We start from the raw sequence: 24,385 nt of genomic DNA on the forward strand, positions 1-24,385 counted from the left end.
GGAGGTTATTTGTGGAGGGGGAGGCGGAGGTGAGAAGGGAAAAAAACTTCAAACCCAGACCTCATTGCATCCTGGGGGTCCCTGAATCCCACCCTGATGGAATGGCTCTGGTTTCTGCTTTCACATTCAAACCGGAGTCCTTGAGAGAAGAGAACTTTGGAAGAAGGCAGACTCGGGCTCAGATGGGAAAGCGGCAAGTGGACACTTGGGCACTGGCCCCTCACCCCCGGGACTATGCTGCCTGTGACAACTAACCTGAGGACGCAGCAGAATGCCGGAAGAATCCCGGAGCCCCTGAGCTGGTCCTGTCTGACTGCAGGTCGGGGTAAGGGGTAGGAAAGTTCCACAACGAAGCATCATGCTTGTGTCCTCATGGAAGGACCACGGGCAAGGTGCCAGTCTTTCTGGCCAGCTTGTCTTGCCAAGCCAAACAGGCCATGCGCATCCGCTCTGGGCGCCATCAAAGGAGGACCGTCATTAAGATGGAACACGTGAACGTGAGACTGGAGTGCAGTTCCCCACGGGGGCTATCCCAGAAGCCAGTCCGTGTCGTTGCCCGAACATAGCCACCTGTAAGCTGGAACTTCCGGAGTGACAGCCTGTCACTTCCACTAAGACCTTTGAGAAGCTGATCGCACACGCTTATCAGCTAAGGGTCTGGGCTGGCGCAGGGCACCCCCACACCCCCACCCCCGTCCTCAACGGCAGCTACCGGATGCTGCCGGCCCGGGCGAGAGCTAGAAGAGGCCATGAAGGGAGTGTGGAGGGGCTAATGCTTTGTCCAGTCCTCTCTCCTAAAAGATTAATCGTCTTTCTACTCGGAGCTGGAATTCTCTGCCTTTATTTTCCCCAGCAGCTGGGCCTCTGCAGGCTGCTGTGGGCGCTCCCCATCCGAGGAGGAACGGCCTTCTGGGGCAGGGGGGTGGCTGTCAGAGCCGAGAGGGCTTGGGAGCCTCTCCCACTCTCTATTCTTCTTCCTTTGGGAACTCACAGTGCTAAAAACAAGCATTCTGAGAACCATATTTTTCTGGGTTAAAGGTGAAAAATGCAGCATTTCCTCCAAGTGGAAAGCACTGGGGCTGCCAGCTCCAGGCACATTTCCGAGATCCTTCCTCCCACTCAGGGAGGAGGCAGGGCCTGCTCGCCAGGGGGAGAAGGGATGAGGTGGGTGGCGAGGGGAAGGCAAGGAGGGAAGTCGGAAGGAAAGCACCGGTTCCTCTGGAACCAGGGCAGTCAGTGTATGGAAACCCGAGGCCTGTTTGTGTTGGCGCGGGCCTGGAGGCTGGGACAGCACCGGCTCCGGAAATGAAGAGCTAATAAGAGGGTGGGCGAGTGGGGCGGCCATTCGGAGTGGTGCCCGCCAGGCCGGGGTCATCAGGCTGAAACTCGCGGGCTTCTGGGACACTGCAGGGACCAAGACCCCCCCCCCCTCCCCACCCCCCCACACCAAGGCCTTCCAGAAAGAAATCCCACAACGGGGCTTAGAGGAAACTAAGCCAGTTTTAATAGGAAAGGCAAGAACATCCCCTGTCCTCACCCCATCCTCAGCCATCCTTGCTTAGAACACATGGAAGTCTGGGGAATTTTCTCAGGTCCTGATTGTGGGACGAAAGATCTTCAGGAATTCACGCTTCACGATATCCTTCCCGGGCAGGACAGGCATTGCATTCACCTCCCGGCTCCCTGGCTCCTCAAACCTCTCTCTGGAGCCAAGGGCCCAGGAAGCTTCTTCGACATCCTCTCAACAGAGCCGCTACCCAAGGGCTATGCCACAAATCCTGTCCCACTGCTAGTTCCCCTTCCTTAGGATAACAGCATAGCTGCCCAGTACCAGGCAACAGGTGGAAGGAGGAGGGAGAACAGGGCCCAGCAGGGGAGGCTGGAGGAGGGGCAGAGATGGCCCCTGGGCCGGCCACTGACATCTTCACAGACCTCGTCCCCACCGCCCCACCGCGGGGACAACCACGGCCAGGGGCCGCGTCACCCTGGCTGTGCGTCTCGCCCTCTGCTGGGTGACTCAGCAGCTGTCTCCCTCCTACAGAGGTGTGGTCTCTTTCTTCATCTCTCGCATCTATGGGCTTGGGCTAATAAGACGTGGCAGAAGGGACCCGTGGCAGTTCCGAACCTAGGCTGTCAAAGGCCTTCCACCTTTACTCCAGTTTATTCCTCGCCCTCTCCTCCAGTACAAAGGGCATGCCCACCTACCCGCTGGTCCCACAGGGGGGATGAGAGCCACACGGAGCAGACCTAAGTCACCTCATCGTCCCCACCGAGGCCATCTTAAATCAGCCAGCCGCCACCCGAGTGAACAGGTCCAGCTGAGACCAGAAGAACCACCTGGCCAAGCCCGGCCGAGATCAGCAGAGTTGCCTGGCTGACCGCTCAATACACGAGAGCAATTAGTCCTTACTGGGGTATGACCCTGGGGCTTTGTGGCCGCCGGGCGTGCAGGTTTTTGTAGCAGTAGACAACAGAGGGAGGGGAAACTGGGGCACCCACAGACCCAGCTTGAGATGGTCTCAGCCACCGACCCCAAGTCTGAGTCCTCAGCTTCAGAACAAGGTTTTCATCCCCACCACCTCCACCCATCCCGTATCTCCTGGGTTTTGTTCACTGAAAGGGTGAAAGAGCCTCGCTCTTGGCTTAGGGTATACGGTCTCCTACCCTGTTCTCTGATCCTGAGCCCTCAGGTGATTAGTTCCTTTTGGGCCACCCTATTCTGGGGCCCTCTTGCCAGCAGGATCCCTGCTGCCCCAGCCCACCACGGTGTCGCCCTTTCTCATCCCTTCTGGACTCGCCCAGGGTGGGGGCTGGGGGGCAAAGGGAGCTCACAATTCTTATCAGCTTCCACACTGGCTCCCAGGATCTCACCCGAGTCATCGCATTTTTCTCTGGAGAACACCTGCAGGGAACAGATCATCTACAACACATCTCTTGTGGCTTCAGCTCAGCTGGATATTTTGCTAAAATAACAATGGTTTTTGTTTGTTTGTTTTGTTTTGTTTTGTTTTGGCTGGAGGCCATCTGTGCTATGAAAGCAGCCCCATAGTATCTTGGGAAACACTAGTCCTAGCAGTCTCCAAGGAAAAGGTGTTGAGGTGAAGGTGGTTGGGAGGTGGTAAACACCACTTTCCAAGACATCTTCTGATCGATTCCCTGAAGGGGACAGAGAATACCGATATGTTGGCTTAAGGAATGTAAAATTCTGGGCTGAGAAAATGGCACAAAATATTGTGCAAAGACATGAAAATCCAGAGTTCAAAAAAGCATGTAGGATACAGACTGAAGGATATAAGAATGTAACAATATGATAATTCTGTATTTTCGAAGCTGATCGCTAGCAGGAAGATTTTGCAATTAACTAAAATAGGGCACAAAACAAACAAGACCACACTTTCTACCACTTGGCTTTCCCGCAAACTGTACTCCCAAGGTGACCTCCATAGGAGAGAAGGAATTGCCTTGACTGTTGCTGTTATGACCCTTGTCATTATTACCTCTATTGCTGTTATTCCTCCAGGAGGAAGGGTCCTGGTCATCAAAGGCCCCAAAGGCAGGAAGCAGAAGGCTGAAGCACAAAGTGAACGTCTCTAGTTTATTCATTTTTTCAGAATAATTTTTTCTTCTTATTTTAGAAAGAGAGAGAGAGCAGGGGAGGGGGCAGGAGAGAGGAGGAGAGAGAGAATCTCTTCTCACAGGCTCCACGCTCAGTGTAGAGGCCAACTTGGGGCTCGATCCCACAACCCTGGGATCACTACCTGAGTCAAATCAAGAGTCGGACGCTCAATCGCCTGAGCCACCCCGGCGCCCCATTTTTCAGAATTCGTAAACTGCCCACACTGGGCTTGGCCCAAAGCTCAAAGTCTTTGCTGCACAAATGGTGCACACGTAAGAGGAGATTCATGACGGACTAATTATAGGCTCTTACGCGAGTTGGATCATATTTCCCTTCTCTTTGGGGACAGTGTTCATCTCACCTTTCCCTTAGCAAAGTCCCATCCTGGAGATGTGCCAGTGAGCCAGCTGCCTGCAGGGTCACGAGCGTGAACAGCACCGGGGCATGGCCGACGGCTCAGAGGAAGCAGTCCCACGTCTCTGGTTCTTGCCCAGACACTCGGACCATGCTGAGGGCACCCCCTGGCCCGGAACAGCCTTAGAACAGCACAGTAAGACTTGCAGGGATCATTTCTACTGTTCGTTACTAATTGTGTGAGTGTCCCTTTGTGGACATCGCCTCTGTCAGGATCCGTAACACCGCCCCCAAATGAATACCAGACCGAATGAAAGAGTTCTAGCCTTCTCATCTCTTTTATTCAAGTTCCCTACAGACATCCCCCCTCGCTTGAAACAAAAATGACAGTGACCAACCTCAGTAACACAAGTAAGTGCCTTTTAATCTGCTTATTTTGGAAGCTTCATATTCATCTCCTTGAGCCAACGTTTACCAAAAGAGAATGGTCAGCTCCCCAACGTGCTCACCCCAAGCTACCTATCCCACTCCAAATGATGCCAAAAGGGCCCAAACAAGTCTCTTTGGGGAGAAAAATTTTTGGAAGTGTGCAAAGAATTCAGGGTTGTCCACGCCAACTGGCAAAAGTATACTGTGCAGACAATCTGCAGCTATAAAAATATACACATACAAAAAGACAGCTACAAAATCATGGTGCCCATTTTCTTAGATTTCCATTATAAAAAGTAGGGGTTTTCCATTAAAGGTAAACTGGGGGGGGGGCAGCATTATAACTGTGATTCCATGTCTAGTCTCCCCTCATCCTTATTTTCATGGAATAGAGCACACTGAACTAGCCACTGAGGAGTGGAAGGGGTTAATCCTAATAATTCTCGGACCAAGGTGAGAAATTCGAGGTTCAAGGTCAAATGGTCATTCTGCTGTCAGTAAGAGTGTCATGAGTCAGGGAAGGAGGGAAGTATTTTAATCCTGCCCTTTGGCCCTTTGGGTCTCTCTTTTTTTTTTTCTTTCTTTTTTTATGCACTATGAATCACAACACAGTCATTGAGCTACAGCAGACAGGCTCTGGAATTTGCATTGATGTGTGATCTCTGGCAGCCCCTACACATTCAATGGAGAAAATTCGATGCTTCCTACACAGAGTATTCCGCTGGGTTTGGCCCACATAGTGTCAGCAGGAAAGGCCACACAGGGACTCCTGTCTTGGGTCTTGTTTCTCACCAGGGCGTACTTTCTCCTTGATGAGAGGAAACACACCTGGTCCCCGTGCCTCTGCGTATGGCATCGGGCAGGGGCTCGGGGCCCCTGGGATTCTCAGGATAGAAGGCTGTGTCCCTTGGGCAAGGCCAGCTGGTGTTACTTGGCTCCACAAGTGTTGATGTTTTTCCCATCCACGGCGTCTTCCACGAGGGAAATGTGGTAATCGGTGGACAGAGTAAAATGAGAAATACAGCCCACAAGGCCTCGCATGTATTGCCTGTTAGTGTGCAGAGCAATTTCCTTCATTCCACCTGCCAGGAAGCAAGAGGGAGAGGAGGTGAGCCAAACGGGAGGATGTCTCTTTAGGACACCTGTCTACTGACCAAGGCGTCCCTTGTCTGACACGATGAGTGAGGGCTATGAGCCCCTTGAACTGCTCAGTGCACAGCATTTGTCCAATTAATGATTACCCCTGAAGGAACAGGTTGACTGATATCAATCTGACACACATAATCGCTATTTACACCCTCCTTGCATGTGATTTCTGACCGAATTGACCACTTACAGCCAAATAGTATCCAATAAAATTTGAAATGTTACATAATGTCAACAAAATGTAACATGTAAATGTGATGTCATCTTAAACAGAAAGAAATACACTGATATTGAATGCTTTCAATCAAGTGCACTTTTAGGAACTATCACATGGATAGAGATGTATTTTCAGGTTTCTGTATCTGCAGTAGCAGGTTCTAAACTATTTACAGAAACACCACTCATTCTAATTCTGAGAGAGCCAAAGAAAGATCCTCCTTCCTCAGAGGGAACTTTCGGAGCTATATTAAGCAGGTTCCTGTTCTATAAACAAGAAAAGCATGGTTTTCCTGGTGGCTCAGCCCAAAAGCACAAAAGCATCTAAGTGCTTCCTGCCCCCTCAGCGATGAGTCAGAAGTTCAGAAAATGGAAGAAGAGAATATCTGGCAGGCTTCCCAATTTCTAAGTATCTGATCCAGTGAAGTACACCGCTTTGGAGAGCCCCACCATGAGAAATGGAAGATTAATGAGAAAACACTGGCATAATTTAGACTTGGTCAAAGGTCACTTACCCACATACAGAGCTCCATTGATGTTGAGCTGCCTCATCATGCCAGGTGATTTGCCTGTTCTGGCCCCATAGTCATCCACAGTTATCTTTCCAGATTGGCCATCCCTGTAGAAACCGTGATTTTTGGAGCTTCATTTAATTACCCTCCATTTTAATAAAACTGTATTCAAGTACCTACTCTGTGCCAGGCACCATGCTAAATGATAGAGGTGCAAAAATGAACAAAAAATTCCTGGCCTACAGGAGTATATGGTCTGCCGAGGCAAACAAAAAATCAAATTGTAAATGACCAAATCGTGCCCCCAACTCTGCAGTAGAGGAATGCCAGGATACTGTGCAATTACACAAGAGGAGAGAGGGTCAGGGAAAGCTTCAGAGGAGATTCTGAGTTTCGAAGGCTGGGTAGGTCAGGTGAAGGAGGAGGGTAATGCAAGCAGGAAGTGGCGATGCCAACGGGAGAAAAAACAGGGGACTGGTACAGATTAAGCATAGAGAATTCCGGAAGTGGGAGTAGAGCAGCCAGAAGCAGATGATGAAGGGCATCTCTGCTGACGGGAACCAGAGAAGAACGTGTAAGGGGAGAAGTGGTCGTGACATGATGGCACATGATGTGTTTGAATGCTATTCTAAGCAAAACGGGAAGCCAATGAAGCAGGTATTATAGAGGGAGGATTACTCTAGGGGAGGACAAAGAACAGCTTAGAAGTTTCTAAAGGATTTAGAGAGTCACCCAGAAGGGACTCTGGGCACAGTGGAGTGGAGGTATTCATCTGTGGCAGGGGCTTTAACCATTTTCTAAGCTGATTTCCAAAACTACCCAGTCCCATGACCTTCAAAAAACTGCCTCTGTTTGTACAGCTTTTGGAGGGGGTGTACCAACACAGGTTGCACCTTTTTTTTTTTTTTAAAGGAGTTCATTATTGATCTTCTAATGTTCCTTTTTTATAGCAAACTGTTCTTGTTTCTTGGGTTAATAGCCTTTCTTCCCTGACAATTGTAATATGTTTTATCTTTTTTTTTTCATTCAAGTCTGTTTCCTTCACATTGCTTTGTTATGTTAATTTGTTGTGATACCCATCTTTTACACTGGAGACTTTTCTCAAATGCCCAGTGATTTCTGACTGCCACTTCATAGTCAAGTGAAGAAAAAAAGCACTAAAAAGCAGATTGGAAGCTCTGTGTGCAGGATGGGCTCTGTTGACTGTGTGATGGGCTTCATTGTGCTGTGATCTGGCTCAATCATTTTCCTGGGGGACACGCGAATTTTCTACTTCCTTTACTGTGGAGTATAGGCATGGCTGCCAGTGCTCTGTAATCTCACTGGAGGAAGAATTACAGGGTTCTTAATATTCAATATATGAGCTTGAACACGTCCCCAGCCCAGTATACGGTCCAGTATTTAGTTATGCCTAGTGCCTCTCATTCCAGACCCTTATTTCACTCTTCCAAAGAACTGCCTTTCATTATTTTCCCATGGTTAGGCAAAGGGAAGTGTGCCAAATATGGGAAGTAGAAAAGAAGTTTGGGGTCTAACTCTTCAAGTAAATTCAAGTACATTTTTTAAAACCGATCTTCCTGCTTTTAGCCCCTCCTTCACCTTCCAGAGGTTCCTGGCTCTACCTCCTTTTTGGGGGTACACTAATATAAATCTGTCACCTGGGCCTCACATCTTGGTAGCAACTCTTCTAGTAACTAGCTTTAGAGGTAATTCTGTTCTGTCCTCACCCTCGATACCACATACTGCCTCCCTGTTTTGGATATGCTTTTTTTGGATCTCACACCTGAATGCCGTGATGGGCAATGCCCACAGTAGTTCGCTTTGCCTGACCTGCCATTTTCCCCCCTCCATTACTCTAAAAAATTCCATTTTTCCTATTTCATTTCATCAGTTCTAAGAATTTTTCATTTTGTTTTATCTCTGAAATGAAGATACTTCTTACAATCACTGGCATCTTAGATTTGAAAAAACATGGTATCGACTTCTAATATAATAAGTAATATACTTCGCTATTAGGCCCATTACTTATTGTCTACTGCCTCCTGTTAGAACGCAAGACCATCAAGGAAAGGGTGATGGTATTATTCGATGATGTGTCTCATGTGTCTGGAATAGCACTGCAGTAGATGAATGAACAAGTGAATGTGTGAAGCTTCAACATCGTCGTCTGAAATGGGAGTAACTATGCCTATCCTACGAGGCATAGCACGGAGCATGGTACCTGATATGCAATTGCTGTACAAAGAGTAGTAGAGGAAGATGCTGCTATTGTTACCAATACCATCATCGTTCTCATCTGTAAAACGAAGATCACAAAACCCAAGTTGCTGTGAATATTGACCAAGATAAAGTATGTAAGGCACCTGGCATCTTGAAGAACCTTAACAAATGAAGATTTGCTTTCTCTTTTCTGCTAGGATTAATTCCTACAAGACCAGGATTACTCAGAGCAAGACAATGTAGGAAGCAGAGCTCCCCTTGGAGATCTCTTCTTCATTAATTCTTCTATTTCTGACTCTGAAGCCTGCTTCAGAGAATTAAGGTATTCATCCAACCCTTCTAGTTCTAGTTGAAACCCATGGCCTTAACCCAGTTCCTGCTTGGATCTGTTGTACTACCCCTTCTAGGCCGATCTGCTCCTCTGGGGCACAATTTATAACATCTGCTTGAATCCTCCCATCTCTCCAGTTCCTGGTTAGTTCCTTCTGTTCAGTCCTCACTGCAATCTAAGACCCACAGGCAGAGATATCACTGGTTACAATAATAACAGTCAGGTCTACTAAATCATTTTTGTGGTGCCAAACTCAGTGCTTTGACATTCAAAGTCCTTCTGTTGGAACATGCCCTGTCTTATCCCTGTAAAACATCTGAAATCCTAGCTGGGGTGGGCTGCCACTCCATGGGGTGGGATGGAAACAGCTTTGATCTAAGATTCTAATTTTGGTTCTGCTCACAGAGAGTTGTATAGTCTTGGGAATGTCACTTGACCTCTGTTCCCTGAGATGTCTAGGAAGTGCCTAGAATCCCCATCAGTGTGTATCTTGATGAGCATAATCAAACCACAACAATTTGGAGGATTTAATAATCATTCCACAATGTCTGACTATTCCACCAACCTTCTCGATTCAAAGAAATTAACAACAGGTGTTCTCTGATGTTCCCAGGATGGGAATTAAAGGGATCAAGTGTGGTATTTCATATTCCTTTGGATGATTCTGAGTGAGCCCTTTTACAGATGAGTAAAGAGAGAAATATGAAGAACTTAGAAGCTACATTGTAGTATCTTGAAGTTGAACTACGAGCATTTAAATTTATACCCTAGAATATATTTGAGATCAACATTATAAATACTCACTATGGGAAAGATATTTCCTTTTTTCAACCAGTCAGAGCTAGGGCTTCATAAAAATCACTGTCTCTTTTCAAGGGCTTTCTGAACCCCCCGGGCAGTTGGCATGGCTCTGCCTCTTTATCCTTACACATCCTTTCAGGCATCAGAGGTAGGCAAAATGGGCAGGACACTGGGGTCCATCGAGGCTACTCCCACTACAGCCTACATGTGAGCTGAGCCGGAAACTGATCATGGTAGCCCCATGTTTCCCAAGCCTTACTCATGACCTCACCCACCAACCTCCTCACGGAGGGCTACGGTAAATGCTCAGAGAACCTGACCCAAAGACTCTGTTCAGTTCATCTCCTAGAACCTTCATCTAACATGGCAAGAGTGAATTTTTTTTTTTTGCATTTCATTTTTTTTCATTTACATCCAAGTTAGTCAGCATATAGTGCAACAATGATTTCAGAAGTAGATTCCTTAATGCCCCTTAGCCATTTAGCCCATCCCTCTTCCCACAACCCTCCAGCAACCCTCTGTTTGTTCTCTATATTTAAGAGTAAGAGTGCCACTTTTTTATAGAGCTAAGTTTAAGCCTGGTGCTATTTGGTTTCTCAGAATATACTGTTAAGAATATGGACACAGGTAGTAAAACTCATTTTAAAGGAATCATTCACCCAAAGTTAATCAGAAGTCAAGGTAGTGACCTCTGTGAGAGGGGGAATATGTAATTGGGGCAGGTTACACACAGATTCTAAGGCTCTGTAATGTCAAAAAAAAAAAAAAAAAAAAAAAAGGAAAAGGAAAAGTAGGCAATTGCCTACACAATGAGAGTTGAAGCATTTCTTAAAGTCCACATGCCCAGAAATCTTATCCCACTAGAGATATCTAGCTCTCACTAGATAGCAAGGCCCCCTTCCACTTTAGCCATCAAAGAGTTCTTTCTCCAGAAGGTCACTGTCGAGTGAAGATTTGGGAGTTCAGCCTCCCTAGTCTGCCAGTGTTTGGGAAAAGTAAGGTGGAAGTCAGTAACAAAATGCCCTGAAAGACCCAGGTCAGAAGTAGTAGGATGCCAGGCAAGGTTGGGGAACAGGACACTGGGGCTAAAGGGACTGGGATAGCACATCGACCTCTATCTCACCTTTTGGTAGGTACTCACCTAACAGCCTTGACTCGGTGCCACCGACCATCATTGAAGGAGCCATTAACCATGATGGATGCCACACCGCTGCCCAGGTTATAGCTGACAGCGTGGGGGAAGAACAAGACAGACAGAATGAAGTACTATACTACAGGCAGCCAAGCGTGCACAAACGATTCTCATCGCGAACATTCTTTGGGACTCAGAATGCAGTTTTCTTAACACGAAACAAAACAATGTTATAAAAAGCATTAGGTTTCCAGGCTAGGCCATGAATGATTAAGAAAAAAAAAAAGTTTTCTTTAAATCTTAGTTGTAGTAAAATACACATAACATAAAACTTAACATTTTAACCGTTTTTAAGGGTAGAGTTTAGCCGTGTTAAGTATGTTCACATTGTTGTGCAAGCAATGACGAAAGCTCTTTTTATCTTGCAAAACTGCAACTCTGAGCCCCATAAGCTACAACACGCAATCCACCCTTTCCCCAGACCCTGGCAAACACCACTCTACTTTCTGTGTCTGTGACTTTGACTATTCTTGGTCTGTCATATAAGTAGAATCATACAGTGGTTATCACTTTGTGAATAGCTTATTTCACTTAGCATAATGTCCTCAAGGTGTTTGTTTGTTTGGGCCCCATGTACAGAAGCATCAGTACCATAGTATCGGGAACAAGAAGAGTTTTATCATTTGTAATGTGTGCTACTAGGTTAAATGATGTCTCCTGAAAATTAAGGTTCACCCAGAACCTCAGAATGTGACCCTACTTGGACATAGGTCTTTGCAGATGTAATATAAGTTTATGATGAAGTCATACTGGAATAGGGCAGCTCTAAATCCAATATGTCCTTATAAAAAGGGAATTTTTGGACAAAGAGACAGAGACATGCATGGGAAACTGCCACACGAATATGGAGGCAGAGACTGAAATGATGCATCTATAAACCAAGAAACACCAAGAATCGCCAGCAACCACTGCTACGTGGGAGAAAGGAATAGAACATTCTCCCTCAGAGGCTCTAGAAGGAACCGACCCTACCAACACCTGTGTGTTGGACTTCTATCTTCCAGAATGGAGAGAGAATTAATTTCTATTGTTTTACGTCACCCAATTTGTGGTAACAGTCATGGCAGCTCTCAGAAACTAATACACGTGTTTTCGCCTTTTGAAAAACAAAACAAAACAGGACGTTGTGGAGTAGGCTGAGCCCCAAAGAGATCAGGGGAACTTACCTGAAAATCCCCAAACTAACATATAGGACTTAACTTGGTATCTTATCTGCTCCTCCCTCCCCATTTTATTCTGACATCAGGTCTACTCAGTAGCTTTGTATTTTCTACTGCAGTTTCCAGATACCCTCCTACCCCGGGGGTATCAGAAGATGTGCACATGTTGTTTACGAGAGAGAAATATCCCTCTTAGTCCAGTGTTCATTCAATAATTCTAATTTAATTCGATTCAACAAATATTTGGTGAGTGACTACTCCAGGCTGGGCACTGGGCCAACTGCATAGACCTCCCCTTGATAATGTAATAAAGCCTATGTAATCATGCTCTTCGAAGAAAATGTGTTCCACCAGGACACCTCTCTCTTCATCTTAGAAGACGACATATCTCTCCATTACTTCACTGGCCAAGAATTAGGAATGTTGAAAGGAAACCTGGATTAGTTACTGAGCTCCTGCATGCACTCACTCTGAGAAGACAGCAAGAACAGAAAGCACTTGGCTTTCCCAGGGAAAGCACTATCGGTCCTTCCTGTAATAATGGCGGATCAACGGAGTCACACAGCCCATAGACACTGAACCAGGCACAGAACCTGGGCGACTTGAGGAACCAGGAGACACAGTTTTCACTCTGATCCTGAAAAGTTTACTGCTTTCTAATGAATTTTCCCACATCCTGTGTCCCCTTGTATGAAGCAGCCTGCAGGTGGAATTGTCAGATTTCATTATTTAGTGGCCAAATACTTTTTGAAGAAATGAACGAATACAAAGCAGGGCCAAGAGCTGCTTGGCAGCAACTGAGCTGAATTACTAGTGTGGCTTTTAGGAAAGGTAGCACAGGGTAACAGAAAGAGCATCAGCTCTTGGATCGGACTAGCCGGCCTTGATTCCCAGCATTGCCAATGCTCTGGGACGTTGGCCATTTGCCTGATCTCTCTAAGCCTGTTTCCTCATCTGTGAAATGGGAGTGATCTTCCCTGAAGGACTGCAGGGAATATTATATACAAGGAGCACAGCACACAGTAAGATCCAAATAACCCCATTACCCCAAATATATGCGGTCTTTAATGCAGCTCATATTCACGGTTGACAATACATCTGCAGGAACCAGTAATAAGGAGAAAGTTGCCACCAAGAGTTAAACTCATCAGGCCTCTCCTGGAAGAGTAGTCATGTGTGACAGTAAAGCCACAGTCTGTCAATATGTAACTAAAAAGGCCAGGAACACCAAGTTTCTGAATCAGGGTGACTTGGGTAAAATCTCAGGGACGCTAGACTGGAATGAGATTGTGATCCAGTGAGTGGAAACCTTTCAGTTGATAAGGCTCCTGTTCATGCAAAGAGCCCGAAAGTGCTCAAGGGAGTCAACACTGAACCTGGCAGACAGGAATCCAGCCCTCATTGTGGGGTGGAGGTTGGAGGGGCTGCTCGGTTGGCATCTCCACGACCTGACTCTCCAATACCCACCACCACTCTATCTCACCCTCCAAATAACCTCTTGCCTTTCCAGACACCCTGTCACTCTGGAATATCTGCTTTTTGCAATGATAAGAGACCAAGAAGAGTGGTTACCTGTATTGGGAGAGGGCATGAGGGAGCTTCCCTGGGTGAGGGAAATGTTCTCTATCTTGTTCTGGGGGTGGTTACACAGGCATCTACATGTTTAAAAATTTACCAAAATCAGGGGCACCTGGGTGGGTCACCCGGTTTTAAGCGTCAGACTTCAGCTCAGGTCATGATCTCATGGCTTGTGGGTTTGAGCCCCACGTCGGGCTTTGTGCTGACAGCTCGGAGCCTGGAGCCTGCTTCGGATTCTGTGTCTCTGTCTCTCTCTGCCCCTCCCCCCCCCACCTCAAAAATAAATACACATTAAAAAAATTTTTTTTAAATGTACCAAATTCATCAAGCTGTATACCTAACATTTGTGTACTTTATGTAAATTATACCTCGGGTGTTTTTGTTTTTTTTTTTAAAGGTGGAAATATAGAATGAATGAACAAATGAATGTATGTCTGGCTTCTCTATCAATGCCTTGTTAATCTGGTTAGCATGAATTGCTTATTTTAGTCCAAATTTACCTACTTAACTTGCTGTGCACGAGAAGCTATGGGGCTGAGCACCAAGGTGGGGGGGCTGGCTCGACGAGCCACCAGGTGAGGCCTTTTGAAAACCACTCGGCTGCCTCCATGTGGTGACACCCCTGCTTAGTCATGTTCCCTTCGAACTGTAGCGCAGGGCACTTTGCTAATGGCACATCTCTTCCTTTTTCTCTTTTTGCCTGAAAATGTTATCAAGGTCACACGGAAACAGTGGGAAAGACGGTCAATCAAGCGATTGTCACAAACCTGTTCACTGGGTTTTATGCCCCATATCCAACCATAAAGGGTAAGGAAACAAAACAGCCAGTATCCACACACTTGGATTCCCTTTCTTCTACTTAATCTTGCACACGGAAACACAGAAAACATTTGCTCAAAGATCACCATTTTAATAACCATTACCACTAACTGCTAGATATGCCAGGCCCTGCATTCTGTGAATTAACTCCTTCAATGCTCACAACTGTTTCCTTTCACAGAGGTCAGGTGACCTGCGAGAGGTCACACGGCCATGGGAATGGTGCAAACCTGACTCAAAAGCCCACGCTTTTGATCATTTCAGATGCTGTTTCTTAGGGCGTGGTTCCTGACGGCACCCACTAGGACCTGGTCCAGCAGAATCTCTGGGGGTGGTCCCAGGAGTCGACCTCGGAGAGGAGCTCCCTGCTGACTCTGTACATTGACATTTTCAACCCACTGGACTGAACTCTAATTCCTCTCTCTGCTCAGCCTCCCGCAGCCAAGCTTCCTACGCAGTAGGTGCTGGGTGAATGGATGTGGGAAGGAACTGCCCAGAGGAAGGAAAAGCAGCAGAGGCAACAAGGCTGTGGCCCCAGGCCCAGGGGCGGGCGCAGATGTGTGCCTTGGTGGGGGTGAGGTGGGCGATCCCTTACACAGAACACAGCTAGAACTCCAAGGCTTAAGTGAAAAACACTGGGCCCATTTTCAGAATCCCGAGGAAGAACTGGTATCCTAACAAAAATGGCTGGGATGCCGTGGAGTTGTCAGAAGGGTCTCTGGGGGTGTGGGAAGTGGGGGTGGCCGGCTGTGGGAGCCAGAGGGAGAGCTGTGCCGGGAGGGCCCTGGGCCGAGCTCCCATGACTGGGCTGAGTGGATGGGTTTTAGCTGGCGGTTTAGGGGGAAGTGGGGCCTCCCACCCACGGCCCAGCTACTGTTTCAGTTCCCTTTTCTGGGCACAATCAAGCACTTGAGGCCTTGGTGAGGTTAACCACAGGAAAACCACAAGAAAATGGCTTCGCGGCAGCCAGCCTGAAAGTGGGGTGTGAAGAGCTCTGCCTTTGACCTCGGGGCCAAGCGGGGGAAGGGGGACCAGCCAGTGAGAACTGCTCCCACCGGCCAGCCTCTAGCTTCCAACCACACGCGCTCTCACTAGAACCCGGCAATCACAGGACTGCATGGCTTAGCGTGCTCTGCTGTCCGGGGGCAAGCGTGATGTTGGGCAAGTGACATTTCCTCTCAAGATGCCTTTTGTTCAAACTGAAAAAGACTTAACGGTTATTCTACTCTGGCTGTCAGTAATCCCAGTGCATGATCCACAGAAGCCTCAGAATTAAATCTTCCCCTTCTCCACAGGTCAGTCATCTTTGTTTTAATTCCAACTGATGCCCTATCGTGTAGTGAATTTGTGCTAGTCACCAGAGGAGGAATTAAAAAAGGGAAAGCCAGATAAATTCCTACCCCCGTGGAGCAAACAGACGATCTAGAGACATGCAGGGGTTTCAAACATTAGCAGACACAGAGTCGCTTGGGGAAACCGTTAAAACAGAATGCTGGGCACCCCCCTAGAGTTTTTCTGGTTCAGTAACTCGGGGGCGGGGCTGAGAATCTGCATTTCTAACAAGTTCCCAGGTGACACGGATGCTGCTGGTCCAGAGACCACGCTTGGGGGAGAGGGGCAGAGGGAGAGAGAGAATCTTAAGCAGGTTCCATGCTTAGCAAAGAGCCTGACACGGGGCTTGATCCCCGACCCCGGGATCACGACCTGAGCTGAAATCAAGAGTCGGACACTCAACACACGGAGCCACCCAGGTGAACCTGGACAAGTTATTTCTAAGCTCGAGTGAGGATGTAGCATCAAAATCTCTACAGAAGCTTTTTCATATCACACAAGCCAGTGCCTGCCTGGAGAAACCCAGCTCCCACCCAGTGTGGCGGGGAGGAGTGGTCTAGGAAACCCTTTTGCCACTTCACAACCATCCATTTGATAAGTTTGAGAATAGTCTAAAGTCACTCAAAAGAGGTAAGAACTTCTGGGACTGCCTTATCAGTATCACCCAAGAAGCATTTACAGAAAGCCAAATGTTGGGTCGACCTACTGACGTATGAATCTGTGCTTTGCTCTTCTTTGCCGTGGGAGATTGGAAAGCAGGCATTCTCCTTCCAAAGGCTGCACAGCTAATAGGGAACAGAGTCATAATTTACATCCAGGTCTCGCGACCTTCGATGGCTGCATCCGTCTGAGCTAGCTTGAGCTGAAGAGTCATATCCATGCTTGGCGCTATCAAAGTCCTCTCTCTATGACTTCCTAATTTCCAAGTGGGGAGCATATGGCTGCAACATACTAGAACAGGGGTCAAAAAACTTTCCGTGAAGGGCCAGATAATAAATATCTTAGGCTTTGCGATACAGTCCCCACTGAAACTACTCAAGTGTGCCAGTGTAGCACGAAAGCAGTCAGATAATATATAAATGAACGAGTATGGCAGAATTCCAACAAAACTTCATTTACAAAATTGGGTGGGGGGCTACATTTGGTCCTCAGGCTATAATCTGCTGACTACTGCTCTAGAAGATGGATGAAACTTCGAAACACCAGGAGCGTCAAGTAAGCCTGGCGCTTCAGGCAACAGTCAATTCCAGCAAAATGTGTGCTGGCTTACTTTGGCATGACTCTGTTTGGCATGATCAGCACTGAGAAAAATCGCAAGGTGATGCTGCAGACAGCTGGTGAGGGGGTTACCTGAACACCAGGGCTCCATCTCGAAGGCCCAAGGAAATGAAGTCACTGTTGGGTCTCATGGGGCTGTCTCCCCTCCACAACAACAGGCCATCTTTGGCAGTTGTCTTAAACCTCATGAATGCATTTGTTCTTGATCCTGATACCCTGGGAGAAAAAGACAAATAATTGCAACAAATCAACCAGTGTCCATCGACATCCATTCTGCATAATCCCAGTGTTGGCCACCAGCCCCAAGAAGCCAGGAATGAGGGTCATCTGGCCTTCCCGATACTTACTACCAGGAAATTAAAAATGGCGTCACCGCCACAAGTCACAGTATGGGTCTAAAATGCTGGACTTCTCATTCTGCAGCAGTGTCCCCTCCCCACATGTGGTGAAACTCCACGAGGGAGTACTTGATGAGTCACAGAGTAGCCAGAGTCTGGCCAATGCCAGCATCAAAGATGCACCACCCCCTATACACACCTAGGTCTTTCCTCTTTCTTGTGCCACCTTCATGGGGCCTTGGAAAAGCGCTCCTTATTCCCCAACAGAGAGTGAGTTTCTTAATTGCCAAGGGGTTCAAGTCAGCAGCCCTCTGGGCTATGATCATGGCCATCGATGGCTTGCTCTGTCAGGGACTGTCCTTTAGGGCAGAACAGGAGGCAGAGTGCCAGATGGGGCAGAGTGCCAGTCAAGGAAGGTGGCTTGATTGGATAATGATCTTGAGAGCTATTGGGGCAGCAGCAGGGTGGGGAGGAAGAGGAAGCTGAGAGGAATGGAGGGATGCTCAGGCAGGTCAGCTCCCTGCCCCTACAGCCATGGCTGGGCATATAATCACATGCTTATGTGTTCTTATCAATTCTTGGGAATAGACCAGTTCAGAAATCTAGTCTCACTAAAGTGACCAGGGTTTTATCTAATAAAAGGAGAAGAGCAAGCATGAGGTCCTTACATCAAAGTGAGATCAAAGTAAACGTAATTTAGCATTGCTCCTCATATGGCACTACTGGGAAAGTCTCTTTTTCTATTTTCTTATCGCTCGTGCCACCCTTCTGTCTCACGTACCTGGTCAGGAGCTGTAGAATATATGTTAGTGCAGATCTTCCTCAACTTACTATGGGGTTATACCCTGATAAACCCATCATAAATTGAAAATACCCTAAGTCAAAAATGCATTTAATACACCTAACCTACCAAACATCATAGCGTACCTTAAACGTGCTCAGAGCACTTACATTAGCCCACAGGAGAGCAGAATCATCCAAAACAAACCTTAACGTAAAGTGTTGAGTGTCTCGTGTAACTTACTGAATACCATACTGAAAGTGAGAAACAGAATAGTTGTATGGAAACAGAATGGTTGTAAGTGCTTTTGTGGTTCACCCTCCTGATGGCATGGCTGAATGGGAGCTACAGCCACTGCCCTGCACTATGAGAGAGGATCGTATCACACATCGTAGCCTGGGAGAAGATAAAAACTCAAAATTCAAAGTATAGTTTCTCCTGAATGCACATTACTTTTGCACCACTGTAAAGTTGAAAAATCATTCAGTCAAACCACCTTATCTGCAGTGAACAGGGGAGGGGACTTTTGTCTAGGTTTTCCAAGAGCCTGACCTACATAGAAAGAGATCAAGTTTCTGTCCCCGTAGAGCACATTAGAGTGAAGCAGTGAGAAGCAGGGTCCATAATGGTGACTTTGCCACCAGGCCGGGTGCAGAGAATCCAGCCCTGACCTACTCACTAGAGATCTGCTTTTTTCCATCTTTTATTCCAAGTTCCTTACTTCTTTTACTTGCTCTGGATACACTGATTAGTATAAGCTGATCATAATGGCTCCATTTCTCTTGCAGTGATTGGTTTAGGGGTGGCCATGTGACCAATATTGTCCAATGAGATAGAGGAAATTTATCAGGAGGATTCTAGGAAAGATTCTTTTCCTTTTAAAAAGAGTCAGATGTTGGAGTGCCTGGTGGCTCAGCTGGTGAAGCATCTGACTTCGGCTCAGGTCATGATCTCATGGTTCATGAGTTCGAGGCCCACGTTGGGCTCTGTGCTGACAGCTCAGAGCCTGGAGCCTGCTTCGGATTCTGTGTCTCCCTCTCTCGCCATCCCTCCCCTACTCGAGCCCTGTCTCTCTCTCTCTCAATAATAAACATTAAAAAATAAAAACAAAAAAGGCACATAAAAAAAAATGTTTACTTCCACTGGATATTGCCCTGATTTATAGCCATCTGATGAGCATCTTATGCACAGCTGTCTTATAACCATGAAGGGCGGGGCCGTTGGGGAACTTGTTGAGGATAACAGGGCAGGAAGATGGAAGAGACTTACTCTTTGATGATGCAGTTGAATCGCTGACTTAACCAACCCCGGAACCAGTCTAAGTCTGGACCGCTTGTTATGTGATGTGATAAATGCCCTTCATTTTTCAGACATTTTGAGCTGAGTCTTCTGTTATTTGCAGCCAAAGGCATCTGACTGAAACAGAGCCTGATCTTGACTTCCACTTGCAGCTTCACACACATCGCACATACATGCGTGTACACGCAATTGCTTTGGTTTGGGGCCCTGCACCTCCTCCTCTCACCAAACCCCTCTACTCCCCCAAACCACCCGGTGCCTCTTACTAAGCACCAGGGTGCTCAAGACTTGGGCCCTCTTCACACTGCCTTGTTTTCTGGGGACTGAATGCCCTTCTGTTTTGGGGGGAGAAAGTGCTGAAGAAGGAAGAAGCTCTCTCTCGGCTGGGAATCCATACTTCCTAAGGCCCCATGCAAAGACAACCTAGATAAATACAACCTGGAATTAAAGAAATGAAGCAATGCCTGCCTGGTGTGTGTTCCGAGTTACCAGGGACATCCAATGCCACAAGAAAAGGTCTCGTTACTACTTCTGTCCCTTAAAAGCCCCCAGACTCCACCCTAAGAACTGGGTGCCTTTGGCTTAAAGCTTTGCCTTAGTCTGTTAAGACACAGTCAACCTGAAGATGAAGGAAAATTCTAGAATGATGGTGTTGGTGGCAGGGTTGGGGGGGGGGGGTGGCGGCACCCTATAAACTACAAAGAACCAGAGGAGGAAAAAGGAGAGAAGGGCAAACCAAAAGCACCAAAGATGTGTCTCACAAGGGCGAAGACTTGGCCTGGGCCAGCCTTTCCCTTGTCTTGTAAACATGCTCCAAACCAGGAGAATTGGACTGCAGAGCAATGCTGGAGCTCCTGCCACCAGGGATTGAAAGCCACGGCTAGGACGCGGGCTTCTCCTTGTAGCCACATGAGAGCTGAGAAGCCGCTCCCTCAGTGGGCCAGAGCCTGCAGAGGACAGAGGACCTTTGCTGAGGAAGATACAAAGCGGCACCTGCATTTGAAGACTGGCTGGCCGTGGGAACACTGGGGCGCTTGGGCTAATGGTTCCGGGCAGAACCGCAGACTGTGGCCACAGGACAACGTGAAGCGAAATGCCCCTCCCGGGGACTCATACTCATAACCTTCTTGCTTCTCAAAGCCCGAGTATCACAAATCCTGGAGCTGGGTAGTTTCTCTCTCCAGGCCCTTTGACCAGAAAGGGTCTGGGCTGTTTGTAATGGGGTTGTTCGAAGGGCAGCATTTTTCAAGTTTAGTTTGTTTTTTGTTTGTTTTGTTCTGGTTTCTATGTTTATGGTGTGTGTGTTCCCCACCCCCCACCCCCCACCCCGAGGCCACAGCAAAAAGGACTTCTTTGAGAGTTATCTTCCGGCACATAAGATAAGGAAAAGTCTGGGAAAGACTCAGAAATCTACCCCCACAGAGATGAGAATGGGGCCTGCTGTAACTTCTTACCTCTTGAGGATGTCTGGATTGTCATAGATCAGGTAACTGCGGCCGATAAACTGTGGAATCTCAATGGCTTCTGTGATCGCTGAGACAGAACAGAAAATGGAGGTTACATGGAGTATGGCTCCCTTGACCCCAGCCCTCAACCACATGGCAGGAAAATACAAAGGAAGCCAGCTCCTGGAAATGGGACATTTAACAACCTGTCAGCCCCTTCCTCTTGGCTGCACATGCACTTGGCCAGGTTCAGAACTGCCTGTCGTGGCTGGGAGTTGGTGTCTCCCTGTGGTTGCCTCCCTGGGGCTGGCTGTCACTGCTATTGGCCTCAGCACTACTGAGAAGTCCTTGCAATATGTTGAAATTTGAACTGTGCCCAATTATTCTTGGAATCCAACGAGCAGGTCCGGGGCCATGTGGGGAACAGCTGGGGATAACCCTAGATGCTCTCCAAGGGAGGCAGAGAAAACATTCTCCGAACAAAGCCCACCAGGACTGCATTGTTTGAAGCCAATCTCCCTCAGGACTCCTTCAGCCATGACCTCAAGAGATCGGTGAGGTGGGAAGGATAAGGTTTATGACTCTTTTTTTTTTTAACAAATCACCTCCCAGTGTTACATTTCATAGGATCTTCACTACAATCCCATGAAGTAGCAGGGAGTATGAAGGAGGGTTGGTTATTCCCATTTTACAGAAGAGGAAAATGACGCACAGAATCATCAAGGATTTGCCCAAGATCACACAGCTAAGACAGCAAAAGACCATAAGCCAAAGGGTCCTCCTTAATTCTGGCCCTCAGCCCACTCAGCAAAAACTTTCCAGTATTTTAGAAGTACGTTTCCTTCTTTCTAATTTCTCATCACTTTGTTTTCCTTAGGAATCACACAGTTAGCAATATCTTTTCCTCTTTAGAAATGACAGTTTAAGGAAATTAACATGGAATGAATCTCATTTTCAAAGAAATGTGTATGAGATGAGAGACGAAAATCCAGCTTATTTTTTTATTTAATTTTTTGCAATGTTTACTTTTGTGAGAGTGAGAGAGAGACAGAGACAGAGAATGAGCAGGGGAGGGTGGAGAGAGAGGGAGACACAGAATCCGAAGCAGGCTCCAGGCCCTGAGCTGTCAACACAGATCCCAACGTGGGGCTCGAACCCATGAACCGTGAGATCATGACCTGAGCTGAGGTCAGATGCTCAACCAACTGACCCACCCAAGCGCCCCTAAGGCAGCTTATAAAACGAGTTCTAGTTTCACAAAAATACGCAGTTGACACAAAGGAGACACTGAGCTGACTCTACACCCAGGAGAGGAAGTGTGTAACTATCTGATACTATGAACAGTAGCAGAGTTGAAGCATAACTTCTTAAACATGAAGAGAGAGAGGGAGAGACAACAGCAAACACTCAAACCCGATGACATTGAGCCCCAATAGAAGGTCCTCTGTTGGCAAGTTCCCAAAATCTTTTCATAAAAAATACAAAAAAAAAAAAAAGTAAGGAAGGAGGGAGAGAAGGAAGGAAGGGAGGAAACAAGAAAAGCAAAGGAAGAGAAGTGAAACGTTTAAGATGGTTTCTGAGGGAACTATGAAGAAATTGGTCTATTGCTCTCTGGTGCAGCACAGCCCTGGACAGGGGGCAGCCAGCTGAGAGGGCCTATTAGAACCCAGAGAGGCTCTTGCCGTCCACACTTTGAGTCGCTTGTGGTCGGCCGCGGTGCAGAGGGACATCATCCTCCTAGGGACATCATCCTCCTGACAACCCTCAGGAAGTCAGTAGGAGCGTGACGCCTTCCACCTCACTCATCTCGTCACACAGGCATTTTATCATTTCATAGCATCACAGGGTGGGGACAGTCCAATAAGATATTTTGAGGGAGAGACCACAGTCACGTAACTCTTATTACGTGTGTTGTTACATGTATGTTCTATTTTATTATTAGTTATTGTTGCTAACCTCTTTCTGTGACTAATGTAGACATTAAACTTTATCGTAGGTAAGTGCTTACAGGAAAAAACATAGAATATATAGGATTCTGTACTGTCCGTGGTTTCAGGCATCCACTGGGGGTCTTGGAACGTTTCCCCCACAGATAAGCGGGGGGCTATTGTAGCTTAAAATTCTGGTCGCACCGCCAGCCTCTCTCCCTTCTGGTTAAAGTGCGTAGGAGGAAGAGGGGAAGAAAAGGAGGGGAAATAGAGGAAAAAAGAGTGGGGTGCAAAACAGCACAAGTTGAGTAGAAAAACAAATGGGAAGAAGGAAAGAGAAGGGAAAGGTTCGAAAAGAAAACGATAAGGAAGGAAGGGAGATGGCGTGAAAAGAAAGGAGAGCCAGGTGGACAGGCAGCCTTCAGGTGGGGAAAGAAATCAGGGCAGGAAAGCCAGGCAGAGAGAGAAGGACCCAGAAGAACAGAAGCAGAAATGAGAGGGCAACAGTGGATGAGGTAAAAGGGGGCTTGCAGCTAGGAAGCGGGCCCCTACTATCAGGATACGAGTGCCCAGAAGGAAAAGGGAGAGGCTATCCAAGCTGATGAGTCCTCGTTCCCAGAGCTAAACATAGCCAAGGCTCCCCTACTGGGCTTGGCTCACCCCCAGGGAGAGAGGCACAGGCAGGGCCCATCCCTGCTGTTACTGGCCACGGACATGGGCCTGTGGCCAAGAGCCATCGTTCCCCTGGACTCCTTGAAATGGTCAGGATGTTCTTGTCACATGTCATCAGCTCTGCACACGGAGAGCCTCAAAGGGGTCCGTGTGAGCCCAGTCCGGCTGCCTGCTAAGCCCCCTGGCTCTGGGGCTCAGGCTCCTCCTGAGACAAGCTGGGAGACCAGCGCATTCTCAGGGCTGGTGGTTTTAGAGGGAGGATTCCCACTATCCTGGTAGAGTGTCCGAGGCCCTCACCATTTCCCCGGATCCCTCTGCATGTGGTCGGCCCGTGCTGTGCCCGTGGCCTGGCCAGAACTCTCCCAGGCACGAACCCAGGGTGCTTTCCCAGTGTCTCGTGGAACGTACTGTACTTACTATTGAGGCAGTAGTTCCCACACTCTGCCAGGTGCCAGCATGGAACAGAATAGGGAAAGTCAGAATTCCACAGTCATTATAAAATCCCAATTCTCTTGGTTGCAGATCCCTGAAAACCAGCCTTGTTTCCCTCATAGATCCCTGCAGAGGGCCCAGCTCACCCTCCTAGGGGAATGTGAGTAAGAATCCCAAAGGGACCACTGGGATCTTTCTCAGCAGGATTACACCAAGTCACAGACTCACCTCCCTAACTAAGTCTTCACTGAACAGTGGGGGTGGGGGTGGCGGTGGGCAAAGAAGAGATTTAAGTAAGTTGTCTGACACTTCCGAGGCTCCCCTGACCTTCAACCAACAATCCCCATTTATTCTAAACCTGCAGAAGTAGTTCTTTGCTAAAGAGTCACTTACCTTGTCCATGATTATTACTTTTCTTGCCTTAGACTACATGTGAAAGAGGAAAAGATGAAAAGAGCTGCCTCTTTTCTCTCTCTAGTGGAAAAATACCACCCCAATTCCCACCT

At 47.6% G+C, this 24,385-nt stretch overlaps 1 protein-coding gene across 2 annotated transcripts in view; it reads right to left on the bottom strand.

Moving 5' to 3' along the window:
• Nucleotides 1–4,289: 4,289 nt before the first annotated feature.
• EGFLAM (EGF like, fibronectin type III and laminin G domains) overlaps nucleotides 4,290–24,385 on the bottom strand; it is a 177,463-nt gene continuing 157,367 nt past the window's right edge. Inside the window, exons 1-6 of one of the 2 annotated variants that reach the window (XM_015067610.3) lie at nucleotides 21,054–21,471; nucleotides 20,857–20,935; nucleotides 17,057–17,200; nucleotides 10,767–10,850; nucleotides 6,277–6,380; nucleotides 4,290–5,481 (exon numbers count right to left, since the gene is read on the bottom strand). In XM_015067610.3, coding sequence (XP_014923096.1) covers nucleotides 5,327–5,481; nucleotides 6,277–6,380; nucleotides 10,767–10,850; nucleotides 17,057–17,172 — 459 coding nt within the window. In that variant the 5' untranslated portion in view covers nucleotides 17,173–17,200; nucleotides 20,857–20,935; nucleotides 21,054–21,471 and the 3' untranslated portion in view covers nucleotides 4,290–5,326. Of the gene's footprint in view, nucleotides 5,482–6,276; nucleotides 6,381–10,766; nucleotides 10,851–17,056; nucleotides 17,201–20,856; nucleotides 20,936–21,053; nucleotides 21,472–24,385 lie in introns of those variants that run through there. The other variant, XM_027075639.2, reaches the window with a different exon arrangement.

This window comes from Acinonyx jubatus, chromosome A1, assembly GCF_027475565.1.
Source record: "Acinonyx jubatus isolate Ajub_Pintada_27869175 chromosome A1, VMU_Ajub_asm_v1.0, whole genome shotgun sequence".
Classification (NCBI taxonomy): Eukaryota; Metazoa; Chordata; class Mammalia; order Carnivora; family Felidae; genus Acinonyx; species Acinonyx jubatus.